Raw genomic sequence first — 22,492 nt, forward strand, 5'->3', positions numbered from 1 at the left:
GGCGGCAGTGAGATTTGAACAGCTTGTGCTTTGAGCCACTACACCACACCAGGTCCCCAGCTGAATGGGATTTATTTCTATACAAGCAGTCCAGAAAAGCTACTTGTCCTTCACTTATTAGACTTTTAAACAGCTGAAATCCAGTTCTTGTGGGTTTTTTCGGGCTATATGGCCATGTTCTAGAGGCATTTCTCCTGACGTTTCGCCTGCATCTATGGCAGGCATCCTCAGAGGTAGAGGTCTGTTGGAATTAGGACAATGGGTTTATATATCTGTGGAATGGCTGGGGTGGGGCAAGGAGCTCTTCCCTGCTGCAGTTAGGTGTGAAGTTTAGCTAATCACCTTCATTAGCATTTGAAGGCCTGCCTGAACCTGGGAAAATCTGTTGCTGGGAGGTGTTAATCTGTGCCTGGTTTCTTCCTCTCTGTTGTTTAGCTGTTATAATTTTAGAGTTCTTTAATACTGGTAGCCAGATTTTGTTCATTTTCATGGTCTCTTCCTTTCTGTTGAAATTGTCCACATGCTTGTGGATTTCAATGGCTTCTCTGTGTAGTCTGACATGGTGGTTGTTTGTGTGGTCCAGCATTTCTGTGTTCTCAAATAATATGCAAGACCAAGAACAAGCCACAAGAGTCAAGATGAAGATCCACCCAGAGGAAAAGTGTTCCTGCCATACATCAAGGGAACCACTGACCGCATAGGGAAGCTGATGAGGAAACACAACATACAAACAATCTACAAACCCACCAAGAAAATCCAACAAATGCTACGTTCAGCAAAGGACAAGAGGGATCCTCTCACCTCTGCAGGAGTCTACCGGATACCATGCAGCTGTGGACAAGTCTACATAGGGACCACCAAACGCAGCGCCCAGACACGCATCAAAGAACATGAAAGGCACTGCAGACTACTTCAACCAGAGAAGTCAGCCATAGCAGAGCACCTGATGAACCAGCCTGGACACAGCATATTATTTGAGAACACAGAAATGCTGGACCACACAAACAACCACCATGTCAGACTACACAGAGAAGCCATTGAAATCCACAAGCATGTGGACAATTTCAACAGAAAGGAAGAGACCATGAAAATGAACAAAATCTGGCTACCAGTATTAAAGAACTCTAAAATTATAACAGCTAAACAACAGAGAGGAAGAAACCAGGCACAGATTAACACCTCCCAGCAACAGATTTTCCCAGGTTCAGGCAGGCCTTCAAATGCTAATGAAGGTGATTAGCTAAACTTCACACCTAACTGCAGCAGGGAAGAGCTCCTTGCCCCACCCCAGCCATTCCACAGATATATAAACCCATTGTCCTAATTCCAACAGACCTCTACCTCTGAGGATGCCTGCCATAGATGCAGGCGAAACGTCAGGAGAAATGCCTCTAGAACATGGCCATATAGCCCGAAAAAACCCACAAGAACTGAGTGATTCCGGCCATGAAAGCCTTCGACAATACAGCTGAAATCCAACTTACTAATGCCTTGAAAGATCTCTCCAGCTACTTCAAAGATAACCACTTGAAGCCTATCCCTGTCAAGACACAAGTGTGTGCTTTTTTGGTCAAAATTATTATTATTGTTGTTATTATTATTCCACCTACACAACTGTGAAGCCAACAGGAAATTGAAAGTTACTTGGGAAGATCAAGAGCTTGAACATTGTTTCCATCATAAATATATCAGTGTCAACTTAGATCAAACATTAGCATATAGGAAACACTGCTTGAACACCAAGTAGTTGCACGCAATAACATCCTGCGGAAACTTACTGGCAGCACATGGGGTGCAGACCCAAAATTAAAAAGAACATTAGCCCTAGTCTTACTCAACTGCTGAGTATGCCTGCCCTGTTTGGCATAAGTCTTCCCATGCAAAGCAAGTGAACATAGCATTGAATGAAACATGCAGAATAATCACAGGATGTCTCAAACCTACACCTGTTGATAAACTCTACAAGCCAGCTGGCATCCCCCCCCCCCCCCCGATGTGCAAATGTAAGTTGCTGCTAAATGTGAAATAAGGTTGAACACTGTGAAAGTCATCCACTACATGGCTACCAGCCTCCTCCCAGTAGACTCAAATCAAGGAAAAACTTTATGAGAACTACCACTCCTCTTGGCATCCCCCAGAAACAGCAAGGGTAACCCTCTGGGCAGCTAAACTAGGAAATCCCAACTGGATGGGCCCCCAGGAGGGTCTTCTTCCAGGGGCAAACCAAGAATGGGCAACTTAGAAGTCCCTGAACAGACTCAGAAGTGGAGTGGGCAGATCAAAAGACAATCTGGCAAAATGGCACTACCTAAAAGAATCCCACATCTTGTGTGAATGTGGAGCAGAACAGATAACTCCGCATCTGTATGCTTGTCCACTATGCCTTGCCTCATGTACAGAGGAAGAATTGTTGGAGGCTACAGACAATGCTGTTGCTGTTGCCCGCTTTTGATCAAAAGATATTTAGCTGCCTGCGCTCATTCTATTTTTATCAGTTTTATACTAATTTATGCAATGCTTTTGATGTGAAATAATAATACTTAAATAATAATACTTATTAGCTTGTCTACCTAACTACATCTGCAAGTATAGACAGTCCCTGAGCTACAAACATCTGACTTACAAACAATTCATAATTAAGTACGGGGCTGAGGCAATGGGTGGTGAGAGAGATTTTCCTTGGAAGGGAAATCCACCTGGAAATAGTTATCATGGGGAGTCTCCACTGAAGCTTTATCACTAATCCTTGTTTCCAGAACAAGCCAAAATTTTCAAAATCCAATTATCACAGGGATAGAAAGTGAGATGAAATCTTCTGAACACGGACACAGACACCATGGTGTTATCCAAAGCTGAAACACACACACACACACACATTAATTTGCTGGAGTTACACTTTAAAATGTATCTGTTATGATTAATAAATAAATTCAACTTATGAACAAAAAGATCCAGTAGGTTTGTTCTTAACTTGGGGACTGCCTGTACAGCAAATGCACATACATAGCAAAAAAATGCAAACTGAAAGATATCTGCTTAGAAATCATATTCAATGGCACAGCCATGTTAGTCTGTTTCAGCATAAAAACCAAGGGGAATCCTTTGGCACCTTTGAGACAAGCTAGAAATGGGTTGCTGTGAGTTTTCCGGGATGTCTGGCCATGTTCCAGAAGCATTTTCTCCTGCTGTTTCACACACATCAATGGCAGGAATCCTCAGAGATTGTGAGGTTTGTTGGAGACTAGGCGAGTGGGATTTATATGTCTGTGGAAAGTCCAGTGTGGGAGAAAGGACTCTTGACTGGTTAAGGCAGGTGTGAATGTTGCCACTGGCCAGCTTGATTAGCACTGAATGACCTTGCACCTTCAAAGACTGGTTGCTTCCTGCCTGGGGAATCCTTTGTTGGGAGGTGTTAACTGGCCCTGATAGTTTCCTGTTTGGAATTCCCCTATTTTCTGAGTATTGCTCTTTATTGACTTTCCTGATTTTAAAGCTTTAAGCCATAGCAGAGCACTTGATGAGCCAACCTGGACACAGCATATTGTTCGAGAATACAGAAATGCTGGACCACTCTTACAACCACCATGTCAGACTACACAGAGAAGCCATTGGACAAGCATGTGGACAATTTCAACAAAAAGGAGGAAACCACGAAAATGAACAATACTACCAGTATTTTAAAAACTCTAGAATCAGGACAGTAAATAAAGAACAACACCAAAAACCAAGAAATTCCAGACAGGAAACAATCACTGCCAACTAACACCTCACAGCAAAGGATTCCCCCAGGCAGGAAGAAGCCAGGCTTTGGAGCTACAAGGCTATTCAAAGCTAATTAAGGTGGCCAGTGGCAATATTCACACTTGCCTCCAATAGACAAGAGTTCTTTCTCCCACCCTGGACATTATTCCACAGACATATATATAAACCCCACTTTCCCAGTTCTGATGAAAAAAAAGATTGATTTCCAGAAATTTCAAGGTCAGAAATTACCAAAGGAGATGTTGACAGTCCAAACAGACGTCTGAAAGAGACTCCTGAGAAGGCAGAGGGTAGGAGACTGACTTGTGACACTACAGAGAAGATGCTGGAAGTTGTGATCCCCAACCCTGATTATCCAAAGCTTTGAAATCCGCCCCTCCAAAAACAATAACATACAATGTGGAAAGTCCAGGGTGGGAGAAAGAACTCTTGTCTGTTTGAGGCAAGTGTGAATGTTGCAATTGATCACCTTCACTAGCACTGAATAACCTTGCAGCTTCAAAGCTTGGCTGCTTCCTGCCTGGGGGAATCCTTTGTTGGGAGTTGATTAGCCGGCCCTCATTGTTTCTTGTCTGGAATTCTTTATTCTTTATTTGTTCTTTATTTACTCTCCTGAATTTAGAATTTTTAAATACTGGTAGCCAGATTTTGTTCTCATGGTTTCCTCCTTTCTGTTGAAAAGCTAGAAACGACTTTTGTTTAGTCAAAGTTTCAGGAATGTCTTCTTCTTAGCCTCTAGGTTGCTACAGGATTTTTTAATACCTTTTAATGCTTAGAAATAAGCCTAAAGTTAATGAGGACTTTCCCCCAGGTAAGTGAGTACACTTCCCAACCTGGAAGCCCTTAGATGTGTGGGTTACACCTCTCATTATCCTCAGTCAGCAATCCAAGAGCCAGCTGGCTAGGAGTGGTTACCACTGCAGTGGGGAAGGATATGTATTGTTTATGTATTGTCTGTCCTGTTAATTGTATAACAGCACTGAATGTTTGCCGCATATGTGTTCTGTAATCCACCCTGAGTCCCCTTGGGGTGATAGAGTGGAATATAAATAAAGTATATTATTATTATTATTATTATTATTATTATTATTATTATTATTGGATGCAACTCAAGTCTTTTAAATTCTTTCTTAAAATCACCTGTGGGATTTGCCACAAACAATCAGTTAAAAAGCTAGTACAATGAAGGAAAAAGTTACAGAGGAAAAAATGAGCCCATCCTCTCACTGATGGGCTCATTTGCAAAATTCCCCATCCAGAAAGGTTGAAGTGGCCTGATGCATCTTTTATGTGTTGTTTAAACAGCTATTGCCCGAACCTTTGATAATTGACTTTTTTGTTCTCTTCTTCTATTGCTATTTTGTTTGGATCTCATTTCAGCCATCTGTCCAGGTTTTATCCTTACAATGCCATATGTTGCATGAGACAAGATTAAAATGTTCCAAATGAACTTCCATACTTTTCTATACTTTAGAATTCAATTGGATGAATTGCAACATTTTCACTGTTTGTGTTTGGGATGTCTCTCGGCTGCCTTGAATCTTAGCTTAGAAGAAAGGCGGAATGAAAATGTAAAAAATAGAATAAAAACTGCTGGGGACAACACTCGGAGGGGGTGAGGAAGGGGTAAATTGAGACCCTGTTTCCCAGACGCACCTAGAGGCTGCTTTACTCAGCTCAGAAGAAAACGGTGAGGAGGGAGAAGGGTGTGCGGCAGCTGCTCTGAAGGTTATATTTTTATTGGCAATGCGGGTGAGCTCTGTTCTAAGATGGAGAGGTTAACAACACAGGACAGAACAGACAAACACTGGGAGCGTTCAAAAGTGCATTTGCCCTACAGAAGAGTGCATCTCCCACACACTTGGGGATAAGCTGTGCCACACAGCCAGAATTCAGGACTACGCAACTAGAACTTAGACACTCTCAAACACCCTTCCCAGTATCAGTGATGCCATGGACACAACCTTTCACCCAGTTATTCAAAGCAGTTTCACCTAAACTATGAAACAAATGGCCTACCAGGCATATGAAATATAATGAAGAACTAGGGAGCGGACAATATAAATGCAAAGCGGCTATTATTATAACTGTAACAATGATGCCAGTGTGTGTCAGGGGAATATGTGGAGAGGGCTGCAAGTATTAGGATGGTGTTCCTACTCATTGACTTCATAGCAACCACTTGCTTTAAATGAGGTACAAATGTGCTAACCATGTTTTAGCAGCCCCCTCTCTCTTCTGACTGGGGACCATTTATGTTCTGGGCTACCACTCTTCGAACCAGCTGGGAGCACAAATCCAAATAATTTTCCATGTTCAGCCTATATGTACATGCTTCTGGGGGTGTCTATGCTCCAAATTTCACAGCCAAAAAAGTACAATTTCCATGCCCAGGCTAGAAGGGTGTGATTTTTGGCCTACTGCATTCCAGATCCTCAAGGCAGCTGAGAACTCTAGTTCAAAATGTCTTCATGCATGACTTCTATATAGGACTACCACTCTAGAGTCAGTTCTAGTCCAGGGACTAACTTTCCCATGCATGGCCTGGATATACACTCTTTTATTGGGACTACTCCACTAATACTCCTAGTAAGTGGCAGTCCAGAAAGGAATTTTTCTGTCTGTGCCTGGAAGACCATGAGTTTCATCCCTTGGAGCTACCGTCTATTCCCTCCCAAGTCCAGCAAACCAAAGTTCCAAAGGCCTTGGCTCTTATAGTGAGCGTGGGGGACACAGCCTCACAAGTTGAGAAGTGGTAGAGATCGACCACGGATCAGGGCCATGCATGAAGGTTCATAGGTACGCTGTGCCTTCTCAGGGGTTGCAGACATTCCCAAGTTCAATGTAACACTGCAAAGCAGAGAAGAAGAACACCAATTGTTTCCCTAGGGGAAAAAAAACAGGGCCCGATTTGCCAGGATTAGTCCTTTCAAGGTATGTCATTGCCTTAATCCAGGGGTCCACAAACTTTTTAAGCAGAGGGCCGGGTCACAGTCCCTCAAACTGTTGGAGGGCCGGATTATAATTTGAAAAATAAAACATGAATTCCTGTGCACCCTGCACATATCTTATTTGTAGTGTAATAAACACTTAAAAACAATACAATGATTAAAATGAGGAACAATGTTAACAAATATAAACTTATTAGTATTTCAATGGGAAATGTGGGCCTGCTTTTGGCTGATGAGATAGGATTGTTGTTGTTGTTATGTGCTTTCAAGTCGTTTCAGACTTAGGTTGACCCTGAGTGAGGGCCGGGTAAATGACCTTGGAGGTCCGTATCCGGCCCCCGGGCCTTAGTTTGAGGACCCCTGCCTTAATCCAAACCCTGCGATCCCTCCTAGCTCAGTACAGGCTTCCCCCACTTTTGGACATCTTCCTCTTTCGATAATAGATAACTTCCATTAATTCAATGAGGGGTTGGCTCTTTTCTCAGTTCTTTTTGCCAAGGAGGCTCGCTTGGGACTGCTTGGGCATATATTGCGTGGTCCTGAGACTTGCTTGCATAAAGAGTAGACTTCTGGACACATGCAAAACTTTTAGCTTGATCACACACTCAACCATGAGAAAGAAAGAAAGAAAGAAAGAAAGAAAGAAAGTGTTATTTATGGCTTTCAAACAACCCTTTCAATCAATAATACCCGACCTGAGGTTCTCCAGACCCAGCTGGAAACCCAAAAGGATGCCTTTAGGCAGGCCACACTCTCTCAGCCTTCGAGGAAGGCTAAAACAACCCTTTCAATCAATAATATCTGACTGGGAGTCCTTTAGGCTCAGCTGGAGAGCCCCCCTGTGGGTCACACTCTGTCAGCCTCAGAAGAAGGCAAAAACAACCCTTTCAATTAATAATACCCAACATGGGGTCCTCCAGGCCCAGGTGGAAAGCCAGGGGGATAACTTTAGGCAACCACACTCTCTCAGTCTCAAAGGATGGGCTAAACAACCCTTTTAATCAATAATACCCAATCTGGAGAGCCAAAGGGGTGCTTTTAGGCATGTCACACTCTCTCATCCTCAGAAGAAGGCAAAAACAATCCTTTAAATCAACAATACCCAACCTGGAGGCCTTTAGGCTCAGCTGGAAAGCCAAAGAGGGTGCTCTGAAGTGGGTCACACTCTCTCAGCTTCAGAAGTAGGCAAAAACAACCCTTTTAATCAAGAATAGCCATTCTGGGCTCCTCCAGGCCCAGCTAGAGAGCCAAAGGGGTGCCTTTAGGTGGGTCACACTCTCTCAGCCTCACAGAAAGGCCAAAACAACCCTCTCAATGGATAATACCCAACCTGGAATGCTTTAAGCTCAACTGGAAAGCCAAAGGGAGTGTGCTGAGGTGTGTCACTCTCAGCCTCAGAAGGCACCCCCCTTTAAATCAAGACCACCCAACCTGGAGTCCTTTTGGCTCAGCTGGAGAGCCAATGGGGGTGCCCAGAGGTGGGTCACTCTCTCTCTCAGCCTCAGGGGAAGGCCAAAGCAACCCTTTCAATCAAGGATACCCAACCTGGAGAGGTGGGTCACACTCTCTCGGCCTCAGAGGAAGATCAAAGCAACACTTTCAATCAAGAATCCCCAACTTGGGCTGCTTCCGGCCCAGCTGGAAAGCAAGAGGAGGACCTTGAGGCTGGCCACACTCTCTCAGCCTCAGAGGAAGGCCAAAACAACCCTCTCAGTGGCTAAAGGGTCCTGGAGTCCTCCAGGCCGAGCTGGAGAGCCAAAGGGGTGGGAGCGGGGGGGGGGGGAGGAGGAAGAGAAGGGGGCTCACCATGGCGAAGCCGGAGAGCAGGGCCGAGGTGCGGCTGGAGGCTTTGAGCTTGGCCCGGCTGAGGTAAAGCTTCCGCCAGGACAGCGCCTGCATGGAGTGCTCGTTGAGGCTCATGGGGAGCGTGGGCTTCTCCTCCTCCGCCTCCCTGCCTCCTTCCTTCCTCCCTTCCTTCCTCCCTTCCTTCCTTCTCCTCGCCGCCGCCTCAGCACCCCATGAGGCCCGCTTCCCTCCGTCAGGCTCGGCTCCGGGCGCTCTCCTTCCTCGCAGCGCCTCCCCCTGGGGCCGAGCCAAGACCGAAGAAGGCCCGTCCCAGGCCCGTCCCGGCCTTTTGGACTTCAGCTCCCAGGATCCCTGCTCATTGGCCACCGCAGCCGAGGCTTCTGGGAGTTGAAGTCCCGAACAACTTTGACTGATATCCTGCTTTCTCGCACTCAGGGCCCTTCCACACAGCCCAATATCCCAGAACATCACGGCAGAAAATCCCACAATATCTGCCTTGAACCGGATTATCTGAGTCCACACTGCCATATATCCCAGTTCAAAGCAGATAATGTGGGATTTTATTTAGCTGTGTGGAAGGGCCCCCACAATATCTGCTTTGAACTGGAATATATGGCAGTGTGGACTCAGGTGACCCAGTTCAAAGCAGATATTGTGGAATTTTCTGCCGTGATATTCTGGGATATAGGAATGTGTGAAAGGGCCGCCAGGCCCCTTCTACACAGGCCCCACCTACATGCCATAAAACATCCGGATTATCTGTTTTGAACTGGATTATATGGCAGTGTAGGCCTCTTCTGGACAGCTGTATACAATCCACCTTGAACTGGGTGATATGGCAGTGTGGACTCAGATTTTATTTATTTATTTATTTGGGGTTCTTGTACCCCGCCCTTCTCACCCCGAAGGGGACCCAGGGCGGCTTACAGCTGCAAGGCGCACTTAGACGCCTGCTACACAAACAATCATCACAAAAATATAACAGTACAAATTCCCACAATTCAACATTATCCAATAAAATCAGTAAAATGATAAAATCAGTAAAACAATACAAACCTGGATCTTCCTCCTACCCATCAGTGTACATTAACTCAAAGATCTGTTTTTGGTTCCATTTCGACAATCCTGCCGATCTTACACATCTGATTGTCTTATTTGGTTGTCATTGTCTAATTGCCTGGTTGCCCAAAGGCCTGGTTCCACAGCCATGTCTTCACCCTCCTCCTGAAGGAGAGGAGGGTTGGTGCTGTTCTGATTTCCCCCGGGAGTGAATTCCACAGGTGGGGGGCCACCACTGAGAAGGCTCTGCTTCTCGTCCCCACCAGCCTCACTTGTGAGAGTGGTGGGGTCGAGAGCAGGGCCTCCCCAGATGATCTCAAACTCCGAGGTGGGACGTAGAGGGAGATACGTTTGGACAGATACACTGGACCAGAACCGTACAGGGTTTTGTAGGTTAAGACCAGCACCTTGAATTGTGCTCGGAATTGAACTGGCAGCCAGTGGAGCTGGCACAACGGGGGTGGTATGCTCCCTGTATGTCGCTCCGGTGAGCAATCTGGCTGCCGCACGCTGGACTAGTTGGAGTTTCCGAACAGTCTTCAAGGGCAACCCCACGTAGAGCGCGTTGCAGTAGTCTATCCGGGATGTAACAAGAGCGTGGACCACCGTGGCCAGATCAGACTTCCCAAGGTACGGGCGCAACTGGTGCACAAGTTTTAATTGCGCAAAAGCTCTCCCGGCCACCGCCGAGACCTGGGGTTCCAGGCTCAGCGGCGAGTCCAGGATCACTCCCAAGCTGCGAACCTGCGTCTTCAGGGGGAGTGTAACCCCATCCAGCACAGGCTGTAACCCTATACCCTGTTCGGCCTTCCGACTGACCAGTAGGACCTCTGTCTTGTCTGGATTCAATTTCAATTTGTTAGCTCTCATCCAGTCCGACACAGCAGCTAGACACCGATTCAAGGTCTGGACAGCCTCCTTGGTGACAGGCGGAAAGGAGTGACAGATCTGGACATCATCTGCATAGAGATAGCACCGCAGTCCGAAACTCCGAATGATCTCCCCCAGCGGCTTCATGTAGATGTTAAACAACATTGGGGACAGAATAGATCCCTGAGGGACTCCACACGACAATGGTTGTGGAGCCGAACAGGTGTCACCCAGTAACACCTTCTGGGACCGTCCCTCAAGAAATGACTGGAGCCACTGCAAAGCAGTACCCCCAAGTCCCATTTCTGTGAGTCGTCCCAGAAGGATACCGTGATCGATGGTATCGAAGGCCGCTGAGAGGTCCAGGAGAACTAACAGGGACACACTCCCCCTGTCCAGTTCCCTGCGCAGATCATCTACCAAGGCGACCAAGGCTGTTTCCGTTCCATGTCCTGGTCTAAAGCCAGACTGTGCCGGATCAAGATAATCAGTGTCTACCAGAAATCCCTGGAGTTGAGCTGCCACCACACGTTCCAGGACTTTGCCCAAATAGGGGAGATTGGAAACTGGCCGATAGTTGTCTAATTGAGTGGGGTCCAGTGATGGTTTTTTCAACAGCGGTTTGATAATAGCCTGTTTTAGGCTCGCTGGAATCTTGCCCTCCTGTAAGGAGGCATTAACCACCACCTTCACCCACTTCACCCAGTCCAAAGCAGATATTGTGGATTATCTGCCTTGATACTCTGGGTTATATGGCTGTGTGGACAAGGCCCTAAAATAATCCAGTTCAAATCAGAAAATGTGGATTTGCTGCTTTGATAACCTGTTTTATCTGGCAGTGCAGAAGGGGCCTGAGTCTACACTACCATATAATCCAATTCAAAGATGAATGTGAGGATTATCGTCTTTGAACTGGATTATAGGAGTCTATACTGCGGCCCCTTCCACACAGCTGAATAAAATCCAACATTATCTGCTCTAAACTGGAAAATATGGAAGTGTGGATTCAGATATCCCAGTTCAAAGTAGATATTGTGGGATTTTCTGCCTTGATGTTCTGGGTTATATGGCTGTGTGGAAGGGCCCTGACATATAATCCTGCTCAAATCTGATAATCTGGGTTTTATATGGCAGTGCAGATGGGGCCACAGTTACTCAACAATGCCCAGATTACTTATTTATTTATTTACTTTACTTGTATACCGCAGTTTCTCAGCCTAACAGGCGACTCAACGCGGTTTACAACAAGGATAAGATCAATCAACGATATACAATTTAAAACCATTAGAGCACAATATACAATATTGACACAACAATAACAACACAATGCATCTCATAACTTATCTGTGGCCCCTTCCACACAGCTGAATAAAACCCCACATTATCTGCTTTGAACAGGGATATATGGCAGTGTGGACTCAAGGTCCTTCCACACAGCCCTATATCCCAAAATATCAAGGCAAAAAATCCCACATTATCTGTTTGGACTGAAAAATATGGCAGTGGAAACTCAGATAACCCAGTCCAAACCAGATCTTGTGGGATTCTTTGCCTTGATATTCTGGGTTATATGGCTGTGTGGAAGGGCCCTGTCATGCTCTTTATTAGAAGCACTCCTTGTTTGTTGTGTTTTGATTAATGGTCCCATTCAAAAAAGCATAAGAAAGTGGGTGAGCTATAGCTCCCATGATCTTGGGTCAGTTCCCTCCAAATGTTGCCAGTAGTTAAAGTTTGTCATGATGGGTCTTGTGTGGCAAGTTTGGTCCAGATCCATCATCAGTGGGATTCATAGTGCTCTTGGGATGTGAGTGAACTGCATCTCCCATTTCCCTCCAAACCCCACCAGTCCTTAAAATTTTTGTCATAGTGGGACTGTGTGCAAAGTTTGATCCCGATCCACTGTTGGCAGGGTTCACAGTGCTCTGCGCATATGGGTGAACTACAATTCCCATCCTTTATCACCCATCATCTCCCACTCCCAAACTACTCGAGTCCTTAAAACTGATCATGGGGTGTGTGTGGACCCTTCTACACTACCACATAAAATCGCGATTATCTGCTTTGAACTGGATTATATGGCAGTATAGATTCATATAATCCAATTCAAAGCAGATAATGTGGATTATTTGCTTTGAAAATTTAGATTATATGGCAGTGGAGAAGGGGCCTGTGTGCATGTCAAGTTTGGTCCAGATCCATTGCTGGTAGGAGTCACAGAATGGATGTTGGAGCCATCAAGAATAACACATTCAAACATAGGGAGATGCATTGTTTCCATTTGATGTTTGATGTTTTATCCATTTGATGTTTGATGTTTTGTCTTATGTCTGTTATAACAGGTTGTGTTTTGTATTTGATTTTAGTTGTTAAATTATAATTAGTGTTTCTATGTTGGGTTGTTTAAATTTTGTTAGTATAGATGTATTGTTGTTGTATTCGGGCACTGAATGTTTGTCTTTTATGTTTGTAATTTGCCCTGAGTCCCTTCAGGGAGATAGAGCGGAATATAAATAAAAATTATTATTATTATTATTATTATTATTATTATTATTACATGCACTTTCTCTCTCACACACACATATAAACTTTTATTACACACATCAGTGGTTCCCAACCTGTGATCCGTGGACCACCAGTGGTCCGCAAGAACTAAAATATGGTCTGCGGCCTCACTGTTACTACACTGTTGCAATGAGAGCGACTAGTCTTGTGAAACCTTCTTATAGTGCCAAGGCTTCTTATATATGTTTTTTTGTGGGCAAGCAGATGGTGACTACTGGATGGCATATGTTCTGTATCAGAAACTAGAGCTGATGTGGTCTATGCAATGCAATTTGCTGAATCAGCACCCCAAATAACCAAACTGAATTTAAAGTTGACCAAAAATTGATTCGTAACCCTTTTGGTACTAATGTTGGAGTGGTTCATGGTCACAGTGGTCCCTGGTCAAAATAAGGTTGGGAACCACAAATATACATAGATAGATCACCACTCCATTAAGGATCTATTACTCTCTTTTTGGCCCCAATTTCGAGGCCTATTGAATTTTCACAGCAAGGCGGCACCTTGTCATTTTGCCTAAAGCCCCCTTTTATTGCGAACAAGGAAAATGGATCCGTACGAAAAAGCCCTTGGATGCAATTTCTGCACATGGTTTTTGCACTTTTAACAAAAGCCACCCAAGGCACCTAGGTGGAAAGGTATGCCTTTGTTCGGCGTTGTTGCTTTTCACAGATCCCTGGGAATGAAAGCGGCAGCGACACCCGAACTGAGCGCACTCCCCGCCTTCCTCTCCCCATTTCGTACAGTGGTGGCATTGTATAGAAAGGTGGCCTCAGGAAAACCATGGCTACGGCACACAGAACAACATTTTAATGAGCCGCGGCTCCTTCCCTGAACTAAGCTGGGAGCCGTCAAGTCCATAGCGGTCTCCGTTTCTATGGAGGGGCAACCATCTCGGCCAAGTTCAACTACAGGAAAAGACACCCAAATGGGAACATATTAAGTCTCGCCAGTGTGGAGCGACAAGGAGAATGAACCTTGCCTTTCAAAACTGCCGTAAGATGCAAAAATTTGTTTCCCCTTTGGTTTGCAGTCCCACACCTTGTTCCCCTGGACTCATCCAACAAGGGAGGAAAGCTTGAACCACAGGTTAGAGGAGCAGGGAATGAACATGACTTCAAAATGCTTTTGTTATCACCTTGGTCTTCCTTCAAAAAGAATGAGCGGTCACTGTGAAGGTGATATGGTACATCTTGTTCCCAAGGACTGGAGAATGGCTTATGTAGTAAACACCGGGCAATGGCTGCTTACCTGGAGTGAAAATTTGAATTTTACATACTTTTAGCAAGTTTTGGGCTTTCTCTGGGATGGGAGGAGGAGCATCTACACTGTATAATTAAATGCTTGTGTTTGTGAGGCAAGAGGCTGTGGACCAGGATGTTCCTCCTACCTGTCTCTCATCAAATGGTGGAGCTCCCAATTCGGAGAGAATCAGTCCCCAGACTTCCTGGCCATCGGCCTACCACTGAGGCTCCTGGGAGCTAAAGTCCAAAACAGTTGCAGGAACAAAATATGGAAGCCACAGTTGAGAACCAAGGCATCAACAGTGAGTGCATCTGTCTATATCCTTGTTTCCTAAACTCTGGTCTTCCAGAGGTTTTGGACTTCAGCTCTCAGAATCCCTGCCATTATCCGAAGCAGCTGAGGATTCTGGGAGTTGAAGCCTAAAAACTTTGGAAGATTAGAGATTGGGAATCACTGCTCTACACTACAGATAGAGTCTGCAAGCTGAAATCCACAGCCCCTGCAGGAACCAGATTTGGGAACCACTGCTCTACAATGTTCCAGGAGTGGCCCTCCTGAGTTTGACTGCAATGACCAGCAACCCCTCACAGGAGGGCCACCCCATTCCTTATCACCCCTACAACAACCCTGCAAGGATGTAACAAATAGGCAGAAGCAATCTTTCTCCCAATGGCAAGCAACAGGGGCCCCTTCTACACTGCCATATAAAATCCAAATGATCTGCTTTGAACTGGATTATATGGCAAGTGTAGACTCATATAATACAGTTCAAAGCAAATAAAGTAGATTGTCTGCTTTGATCATCTGGGTTATATGACAGTGTAGAAGGGGCCAAGGTACTTGGGCACAGCCATTTGGTAGGGGAAGGAGGCACATCCTGTGAATGCCATCAACAGTGGATCAGAATCAAATTTAGCACACAGTCCTACCATGACAAAATGATGTGGTTTGAAACCTCTTTAACGGTCTTGCCTCAGCCTGGAGCTATACTGTCATATAATCCAGGCCCTTTCTACACTGCCAATAAAATAAAATAAAATAAAGGATTATATGAATCTATGCTGCCATATAACAACAACAACAACAGTAATAGTAATCTTTTATTTATACCCTGCTTTTCTCCTCAACGGGACCCAAAGCGGCTCACAACATAACACAATACTAATCAAAGCACATTTTACATACAATACAATACGAAAATGACACAAAGCATAATAACATCCAGAAATATATAAATATTAAGCATTAAAAACATTTAAAAGCAATTACAATTATTGTGGAGACTCATCCATTAAATAGTATATTTCGTTAAGCTCAGTGCAACTCAATCTTGCTGTCACTAGCAATTGAATTCATTCATCAAAAGCTTGCTTGAACAGTAGGTAGGTCTTCAACTGCTTCTTAAAAGATAACAGGGAAGGGGCAATTTTAATCTCAATGGGGAGGGAGTTCCAAAGGGCCGGGGTGGCTACCAAGAAGGCCCTCTCTCTCATCACCATCAGCCATATTTGTGATGGTGGCAGCAAAAGGAGCAGGGTCTCTCCGGAAGATCTTAATGATTGGGCAGGTTGGTAAGAGGCAATGCAGTCAGATAGGTATGTTGGGCCTGAACCGTTTAGGGCTTTAAAGGTCAAAACCAGCACTATGAATTGGGCTTGGAAACATTGGCAGCCACTGAAGGTGCTGCTGTAACAGGGATGGGGGGGGGGGGCACACTCCCTGGGACCAGCACCTGTAAATAACTTGGCTGCAGATCTCTGAACCAGTTGGAGTTTCTGGGCAGTTTTCAAGGGCAGCCCCATGTAGAGTACATTATAGTAATCTAAATGGGATGTAACTAAGGTGTGGACCACCATGGCCAAGTCTGGCTTCTCAAGGTATGGTTGCAGCTTTCAACAAACAACTGAATACATACCTTTGCTCACTGGCTTACGAGGAGTAGTAGTTGGTAATAGTACCATTATACCTCTGATTAATAGCTACCATCCGTATCTGTGCCCTGCTCACCCCACCAGCTCAATAGATATCTTGAGCAATGATCAATCTATTTGCCCCAAGGAACTGGGAAATTGTTTCTTCTATTCGATGTTTGATGTTTTGTCTTATGTCTGTTATAACAGGATGAGTTTTTTCTTTAATTCTAGTTGTTAAGTCATAATTTGTGTTTATATGTCGGGTTGTTAAATTTTGTTAGTATGAATGTACTGTTGTTGTATTTGGGTACTGAATATTTGCCTTGTCCCTCCAGGAAGATAGAGCGTAATATAAATACAGTTTTTTAAAAATTATAATTATTAAAGGCCCTCCTGGCCACCACCGACACCTGGGGTTCCAGGCTTAGCAATGAGTCCAAGACCCTGATTCTGTGGACCTGTGTCCCCATAAAGCACAGGTTGCCACCCATTACTCTGATCTGCCTTACGACTGACCAGGAGGACCTCTGACTTGTTTGGATTCAATTTCAATTTGTTCGTCCTCATCCAGTCCACAAAAGCAGACAGGCTACTGTCAGGGTCTGGGCTACTTCCTTGGCTTTTGGTGGAAGTCGGTTGGGTGTAATCCAGTTCAAAGGAGATCATCTGGATTCAGAAACTGGATTATATGGCGGTGTCGATGGGACCTCGTTGTTCTCCAACCCTGGGAGCTGTAGTTCTCTGCCAAAGGGTGCAGGTGCCTTCCCAAACTACAAATCACATGACTCCATCACAGTTCAAAGTGGTGTCAAACTGCATTCATTCTCTAGTGTGGCTGGAGCCCTCCCTATAAGCCCACACTGAGCATTGCTATGGCAACAAGTAGATTGCCTTGCCTGGGCCCTTCCTATTTTTTAATTTTTTTATTACTAAAACAGAACATACAATTAACGATTAAAAAAAGAAACAATATCTAAACTGGGAAGGTACATCATATTTAAACAAGATGAAAAAAAATTGATGTCTTAATACATCGAGCTATACATAAAATCATTGTGCATGCTAACATTTTGCATAAGAGCTTATCTAAAAGAACAATAAACATGATTATAAAATGCTTCCCATCTAGTTTTGAACTTTTCCCACTTAAAACATATTATGCATCTAATTCTATTACAATTTTCTATCTTTTTAAACATTCTGTTTTACTGTTCCTTTTTTATGCTCCCATCCTCATCTCATGCCCTTTTCTTGTACAACCTTCACCTGGACCACTGATGTTATCTTTTAATTCCAAAATTTCATTGTCTCTGTTACAAGTTTGTTCCCCTTTCCTTTAATGAATATTAACCCAGGGCCCTTCCAGACAGGCCCAATATTCCAGGTTTTCTGTTTATCCCAGAATATCTGGCAGTGGGGACTTCTTACTGCCTGGGAGAATCCTTTGTTGGGAGGTGATTAGCTGGCCATGATTGTTTCTTGTCTGGAATTCCCCTGTTTTCGAGTGTTGTTCTTTATTTACTGTTATGATTTGAGAGTTTTTTAATACTGGTAGCCAGATTTTCTTCATTTTCATGGTTTCTTCCTGTTGAAACTGTGCACATGCTTGTGGGTTTCAATGGCTTCTCTGTGTCGTCTTGACATGGTAGCTGTTAAGAGTCGTCCATGCTAATCAAGGTGGCCATTTGAAACATTCACATCTACCTCAGACAGACAAGAGTGCTTTCTCATACCATAGACATGCCACAGATATATAAGTCCCATTTTTCTAGTTTCCAACAGACCTTACAACTTCTGAGGATGCCTGCTATAGATGCTGATGAAACATCAGGAGAGAATGCTACTGGAATGTGGCCATACAGCTTAGAAAACTCCCAACAACCCAAACAGATGTATTGTTAAAGGCTTTCATGGCCAGAATCGCTGGGTTGTTGTGAGTTTTCCGGGCTGTATGGCCATGTTCCTGAAGTATTCTCTCCTGATGTTTCGCCTGCATCTTTGGCTGGCATCCTCAGAGGTTGTGAGGTCTGTTGGAAACTGGGAAAATTGGGTTTATATATATTTGTGGATGGTAACCAAAGTGGCCAATGAAATATTCACACCTATCTCTAACAGACAAGAGTTCTTTCTCCCACCCTGGACATTTCATAGATATATAAACCACATTTTCCTAGTTTCCAACAGACCTCACAACCTCTGAGGATGCCTGCCAAAGGTGTAGGCGAAACGTCAGGAGAGAATGCTTCTGGAACATGGCCATACAGCCCGAAAAACTTAGAGCAACTGATTCCGGCCATGAAAACCTTCGACAATATATCTGTGTATTGTCGAAGGCTCTCATGGCTGGAATTACTGGGTTGTTGTAGGTTTTTCGGGTTACATGGCCATGTTCTAGGCCATGTTCTGGAACATGGCCATATAACCCGAAAAACCTATAACAACCCAATATATCTGTTTGTTCGTTAGGCTCTTTCTAAAGCTAGCCTAGACTTCGAGGAGAAGCCCCTCCCTCCCTCGCGTGATCTTCACGCCAACCCTGAGAGGTGGGCCAGCCTTGCCTCCCAACAACATCTTCCTGGGGGAACTTCCGGCTCGCTCGCTCGCCCGCCCCTCCCTCCCTCCCTCCCGGCGAGGAACTCCTCCCGCTCTTCTCCCTGCCTGCCTGCCTCCCGCCGCGCGCTCTTCGCAGCCGCCTTCCTCCTCCCGCCGGTCCCGCACGCGCCCTTGCACTTCCGCGCCTGCGCGCTGGCCCGTCCTCGTGACCCAACAACAACACTGGCCAAGATGAGCACCCAGCCGCGGCGCAGGCGGAGGAGGAGGAAGAAGCACCGCGCTGGTGCCCCAATCCGGGATTTCCCCCCCCGCCCGCCAGCCCCAATGTTTACGTTCCGGGGACGAGTGTGACGCCTGCGCGGCGTTCTCTCCTTCCCTCCCTTGGAGATCTCTCTCTCTGTATCTCTTGGGGAAGGGTTGGAAAAAGACAATCACAGCCCAAGCGATCTCTTTGATTGACTGAGTGATGGATTGATCAGGGAGCCCCCCGTCCCCTCCCTTCCCTTCCCTTCAGTGCCTCTCCAGCCACCTTTGGAAAAAGTGCTGATTTATTATTAAAATAGAAAAGAAGCGCGGGGGGGGGGGGCAAACTTTAAAAGGGAGGAGAGCCCTTTTCAAAAAGGGATCGGGCGTGGGTTGTTCGGGGGGGGGGGTGTTTTGGGTGTTGTTGTTTGAAAGATCCAAAAAGGGGTGGGGAATCTCCAAGGAGGGGGGGGGGGTGTTCCTCTTTGGGGGAACCTTTCTCTCTCCTCCTCCTCCCCATTATTTGGGGGCAGGGACCCAAGCCGAACCTCCCCAGCCGGACCCAAAGGCGGAACCGTGGCACTCGGAGCGATGAAACTCCCCGGAACATGGAGACAGGGCAAGATTCGGGAAGAAGACTGGTGGGTACTGGGGAACCCCCCTTCTTTTCATGTCTTATTTGTTTGGGTTTTTTTCCCCAGAGGGAAGCCTCCCTAAGGGTTGAGGTTGGTTTCTTCAAGGGGAGGGGAGAGTCAACAAGAGGCACCGCAACCCTCCCCGCCCTGCCTCCCCCCCCCCATCGCGCGTTCACACGTGTGACCCGTGTCTGAGCAAAAAAAATCTCTTCGGCGTTGCTCCTTTCTTGAGAGTCCCCTCTATCCGATCTCTTTATTTCCCCAATAAACCAAAACAAAACTAATAGCTAAAATAAATAATGGCAGCTGAGGCGGCAAGACGCGTGTCGAAGGGGGGTTTCCCTCCCTCCTCGCCACATGCCTACGTTACATAACGCAACGTGTTTGGCTACAAACGGGAAAGGCCTGTTGCCCATCTCCCCCCCCCCCCCAACAAAATAAAACACGTGTTGATATCTAGGAGAGGTCTCTAAGATCAGCCCCCTCCCTGTTTGATTGTTTTCCTTTTTCTGGAGTTCATTCTCACGTGTGTCACAGAGACGTGTCACTCCAGTAGCGTCCCTTCCCGCCCTGACCCCGGTTAGAGCTCTAGGAAAACCATGTCTTAAGACTCCTTAGGGCCCATCCACACAGCCATAGAACCCGGAAGATCAAGGCAGAAAATCCCACAATACCTGCTTTGGACTGGAATATATGGCAGTGTGGACTCAGATAACCCAGAACCCTTCCACACAGCCATACAACCCAGAAGATCAAGGGAGAAAATCCCACAAGATCTGCTTTGAACTGGGTTATATGGCAGTGTAGACTCCTATAACCCAGAGCCCTTCCACACAACCATACAACTCAGAATATCAAGGTAGAAAATCTCACAATATCTGCTTTGAACTGGGATATATGGCAGTGTGGACTCAGATAACCCAGAGCACTTCTACACATCAATGTAACCCAGAATATGAAGGCAGATAACCCAGATGACCCTGGGTTATCTGCGTCCATACTGGCATATAACCTCGTTCAAAGCAGAAAATGTGGGATTTTATTCAGCTGTGTGGAAGGGGCCTCCTAGAGTTAGAAGGGACCCTAAAGGCTATCTAGTCCAACCCCCTTCTGTCATGAAGGAAGACACTAACTGTGGACATCTGTATAAAATCTGGATTATCTTTGAACTGGATTATGTGGCAGTGTAGACTCAAGGCCCTTCAATGCAGCCATATAACCCAGATACCAAGGCAGATAATCCACAATATCTGCTTTGAACTGGATTATCTGAGTCCACTTACATATAATCCAGTTCAGTGTGGATGTTATACAGCTGTGTGGAAGGTGCGCCAGATAATGTGGATTATCTGACTTGATATTCTGGATTATATGGCAGTGTAGAAGGGCATATCAAAGCCCTCCTGACAGATGGCCACACTGCCTTTGCTTAAAGGCCCCCCCAAAGGAAGAGAGAAGGGGAGAAAGAGTGGAATGTGTGGGATCATTATTCTTATAGAGTTGGAAGGGACCACAAAGGCCATGGAGTCCAACCCTCTCCAAGGGAGGAAAAGGCAATCAAAGATCTCCCGACAGATGGCCATCAAAACCTCCATGAGACTCCAAGGCCCCTTCCACACAGCTGAATAAAATCCTACATTATGTGCTTTGAAGTGGGATATATGACAGTATGGACTCAAATAACCCAGTTCAAAGCAGATATTGTGGGATTTTCTGTCTTAATATTCTGGCTTATATGGCTGTGTAGAAGGGCCCCAAGGCTGCTGAACAGCTCCTTCCCATCAAGAAGTGCTTCTTAACGTTCACTGTGGAATCTCTTGTCCTGCCATTTGAATCCATTACTCTGCTTTGTCATCTCCAGAACAGCAGAAACACAAGGCCCCCACCCACCCCCACCCAGTGTGATATTATTTTAAATATTGAAACTAGAGAACACAGCCTGAGGTCAAACCCGCCAAAGCCATCACGGGCCCTGACCTGAGTGGACCCCACGGGGCTTAGCCTTCCTTCCCTTTTGCAGCGATCCATCAGCCGGCGGCTCTATGACGAGAACGAGGATCTCTCTGACGTGGAGGAGATCGTCAGTGTCCGGGGATTCAGCCTGGAGGAGAAGCTGAGGAGCTCCAGCTTCCGGGGACAGTTTGTGCGGGCCATGGAGGGCAAAGGTACCTTGTGTGAAGGCACCCCGGTGTGTGCGTGTGCATATGTGTGCAGGGCCCACTGACCTGCTGATTTCCTGCCTGCTGCCCTACTCATAGGGGATCTCTTGGTTGGTGCTGGTAAAAGCATGTTGTTCGACCCCACTTGAACTGCTGAGGCTCGTTGCTCTGGAATCCTGGGAATTGCAGTTTGGCAAGATCTTCATCCTTCTCTGCTCAAGTGTGCGGGCCCTCACCAAATTCCCATCCCTTGGGTTCCGTTGCATGAAGCCCTGACAGTGGTTTCCAAACTCTGGTCTTCCAGGTGTTTTGCACTTCAGCTCCCAGAATTGACCAAAGCACCTGGGACTTCTGGGAGTTGTAGTCCAAAGCACCTGGAAGACCGTGATTGGGAATCTGCTATAGAAATTGTACAGAAATTGGCGGGGCTTTGCTTAGCTATGATCAACTTGCCTTGTTTTGGTGCATCTGTGCATTACTCAGGCTGCGTCTACACCAGGCAAGGTCAAACTTCGGGCCTCAGGGTGTTTTGGACTTCGACTCCCATTATTCCTAACAGCTGAATTGTGGGAGTTGAAGTCCAAAACACCCCGAGGCTCGAAGTTTGCCCTTGCCTGATCTACACTGTTGAATGAATGCAGTTTGATACCACTTGAACTGCTGTGTCTCAATGCTGTGGCGTCCTGGGAGTTGTAGTTTGGAGAGGCACCAGCATTCGATGGCAGGGGAAGCTG

General features: G+C 45.8%; 2 protein-coding genes across 7 annotated transcripts in view; one reads left to right on the top strand and one right to left on the bottom strand.

Moving 5' to 3' along the window:
- The window catches only part of TMEM120B (transmembrane protein 120B), a 109,819-nt gene extending 100,980 nt beyond the window's left edge, over positions 1 to 8,839 (bottom strand). The window contains exon 1 of one of the 2 annotated variants that reach the window (XM_060785968.2): positions 8,520 to 8,796. In XM_060785968.2, the coding sequence (XP_060641951.2) occupies positions 8,520 to 8,633 (114 nt within the window). In that variant the 5' untranslated portion in view covers positions 8,634 to 8,796. Of the gene's footprint in view, positions 1 to 8,519 lie in introns of both variants that reach the window. The other variant, XM_060785971.2, reaches the window with a different exon arrangement.
- A 10,559-nt stretch (positions 8,840 to 19,398) lies between these two features.
- The window catches only part of KDM2B (lysine demethylase 2B), a 71,852-nt gene continuing 68,758 nt past the window's right edge, over positions 19,399 to 22,492 (top strand). For 2 of the 5 annotated variants that reach the window (XM_067473117.1, XM_067473118.1), the window contains exons 1-2: positions 19,399 to 19,605; positions 21,620 to 21,764. In XM_067473117.1, coding sequence (XP_067329218.1) covers positions 19,573 to 19,605; positions 21,620 to 21,764 — 178 coding nt within the window. In that variant the 5' untranslated portion in view covers positions 19,399 to 19,572. The remainder of the gene's footprint in view (positions 19,606 to 21,619; positions 21,765 to 22,492) is intronic. The other 3 variants (XM_067473119.1, XM_067473120.1, XM_067473121.1) reach the window with 2 other exon arrangements.

This window comes from Anolis sagrei, chromosome X (genome assembly GCF_037176765.1).
Source record: "Anolis sagrei isolate rAnoSag1 chromosome X, rAnoSag1.mat, whole genome shotgun sequence".
NCBI classification, from domain to species: Eukaryota; Metazoa; Chordata; class Lepidosauria; order Squamata; family Dactyloidae; genus Anolis; species Anolis sagrei.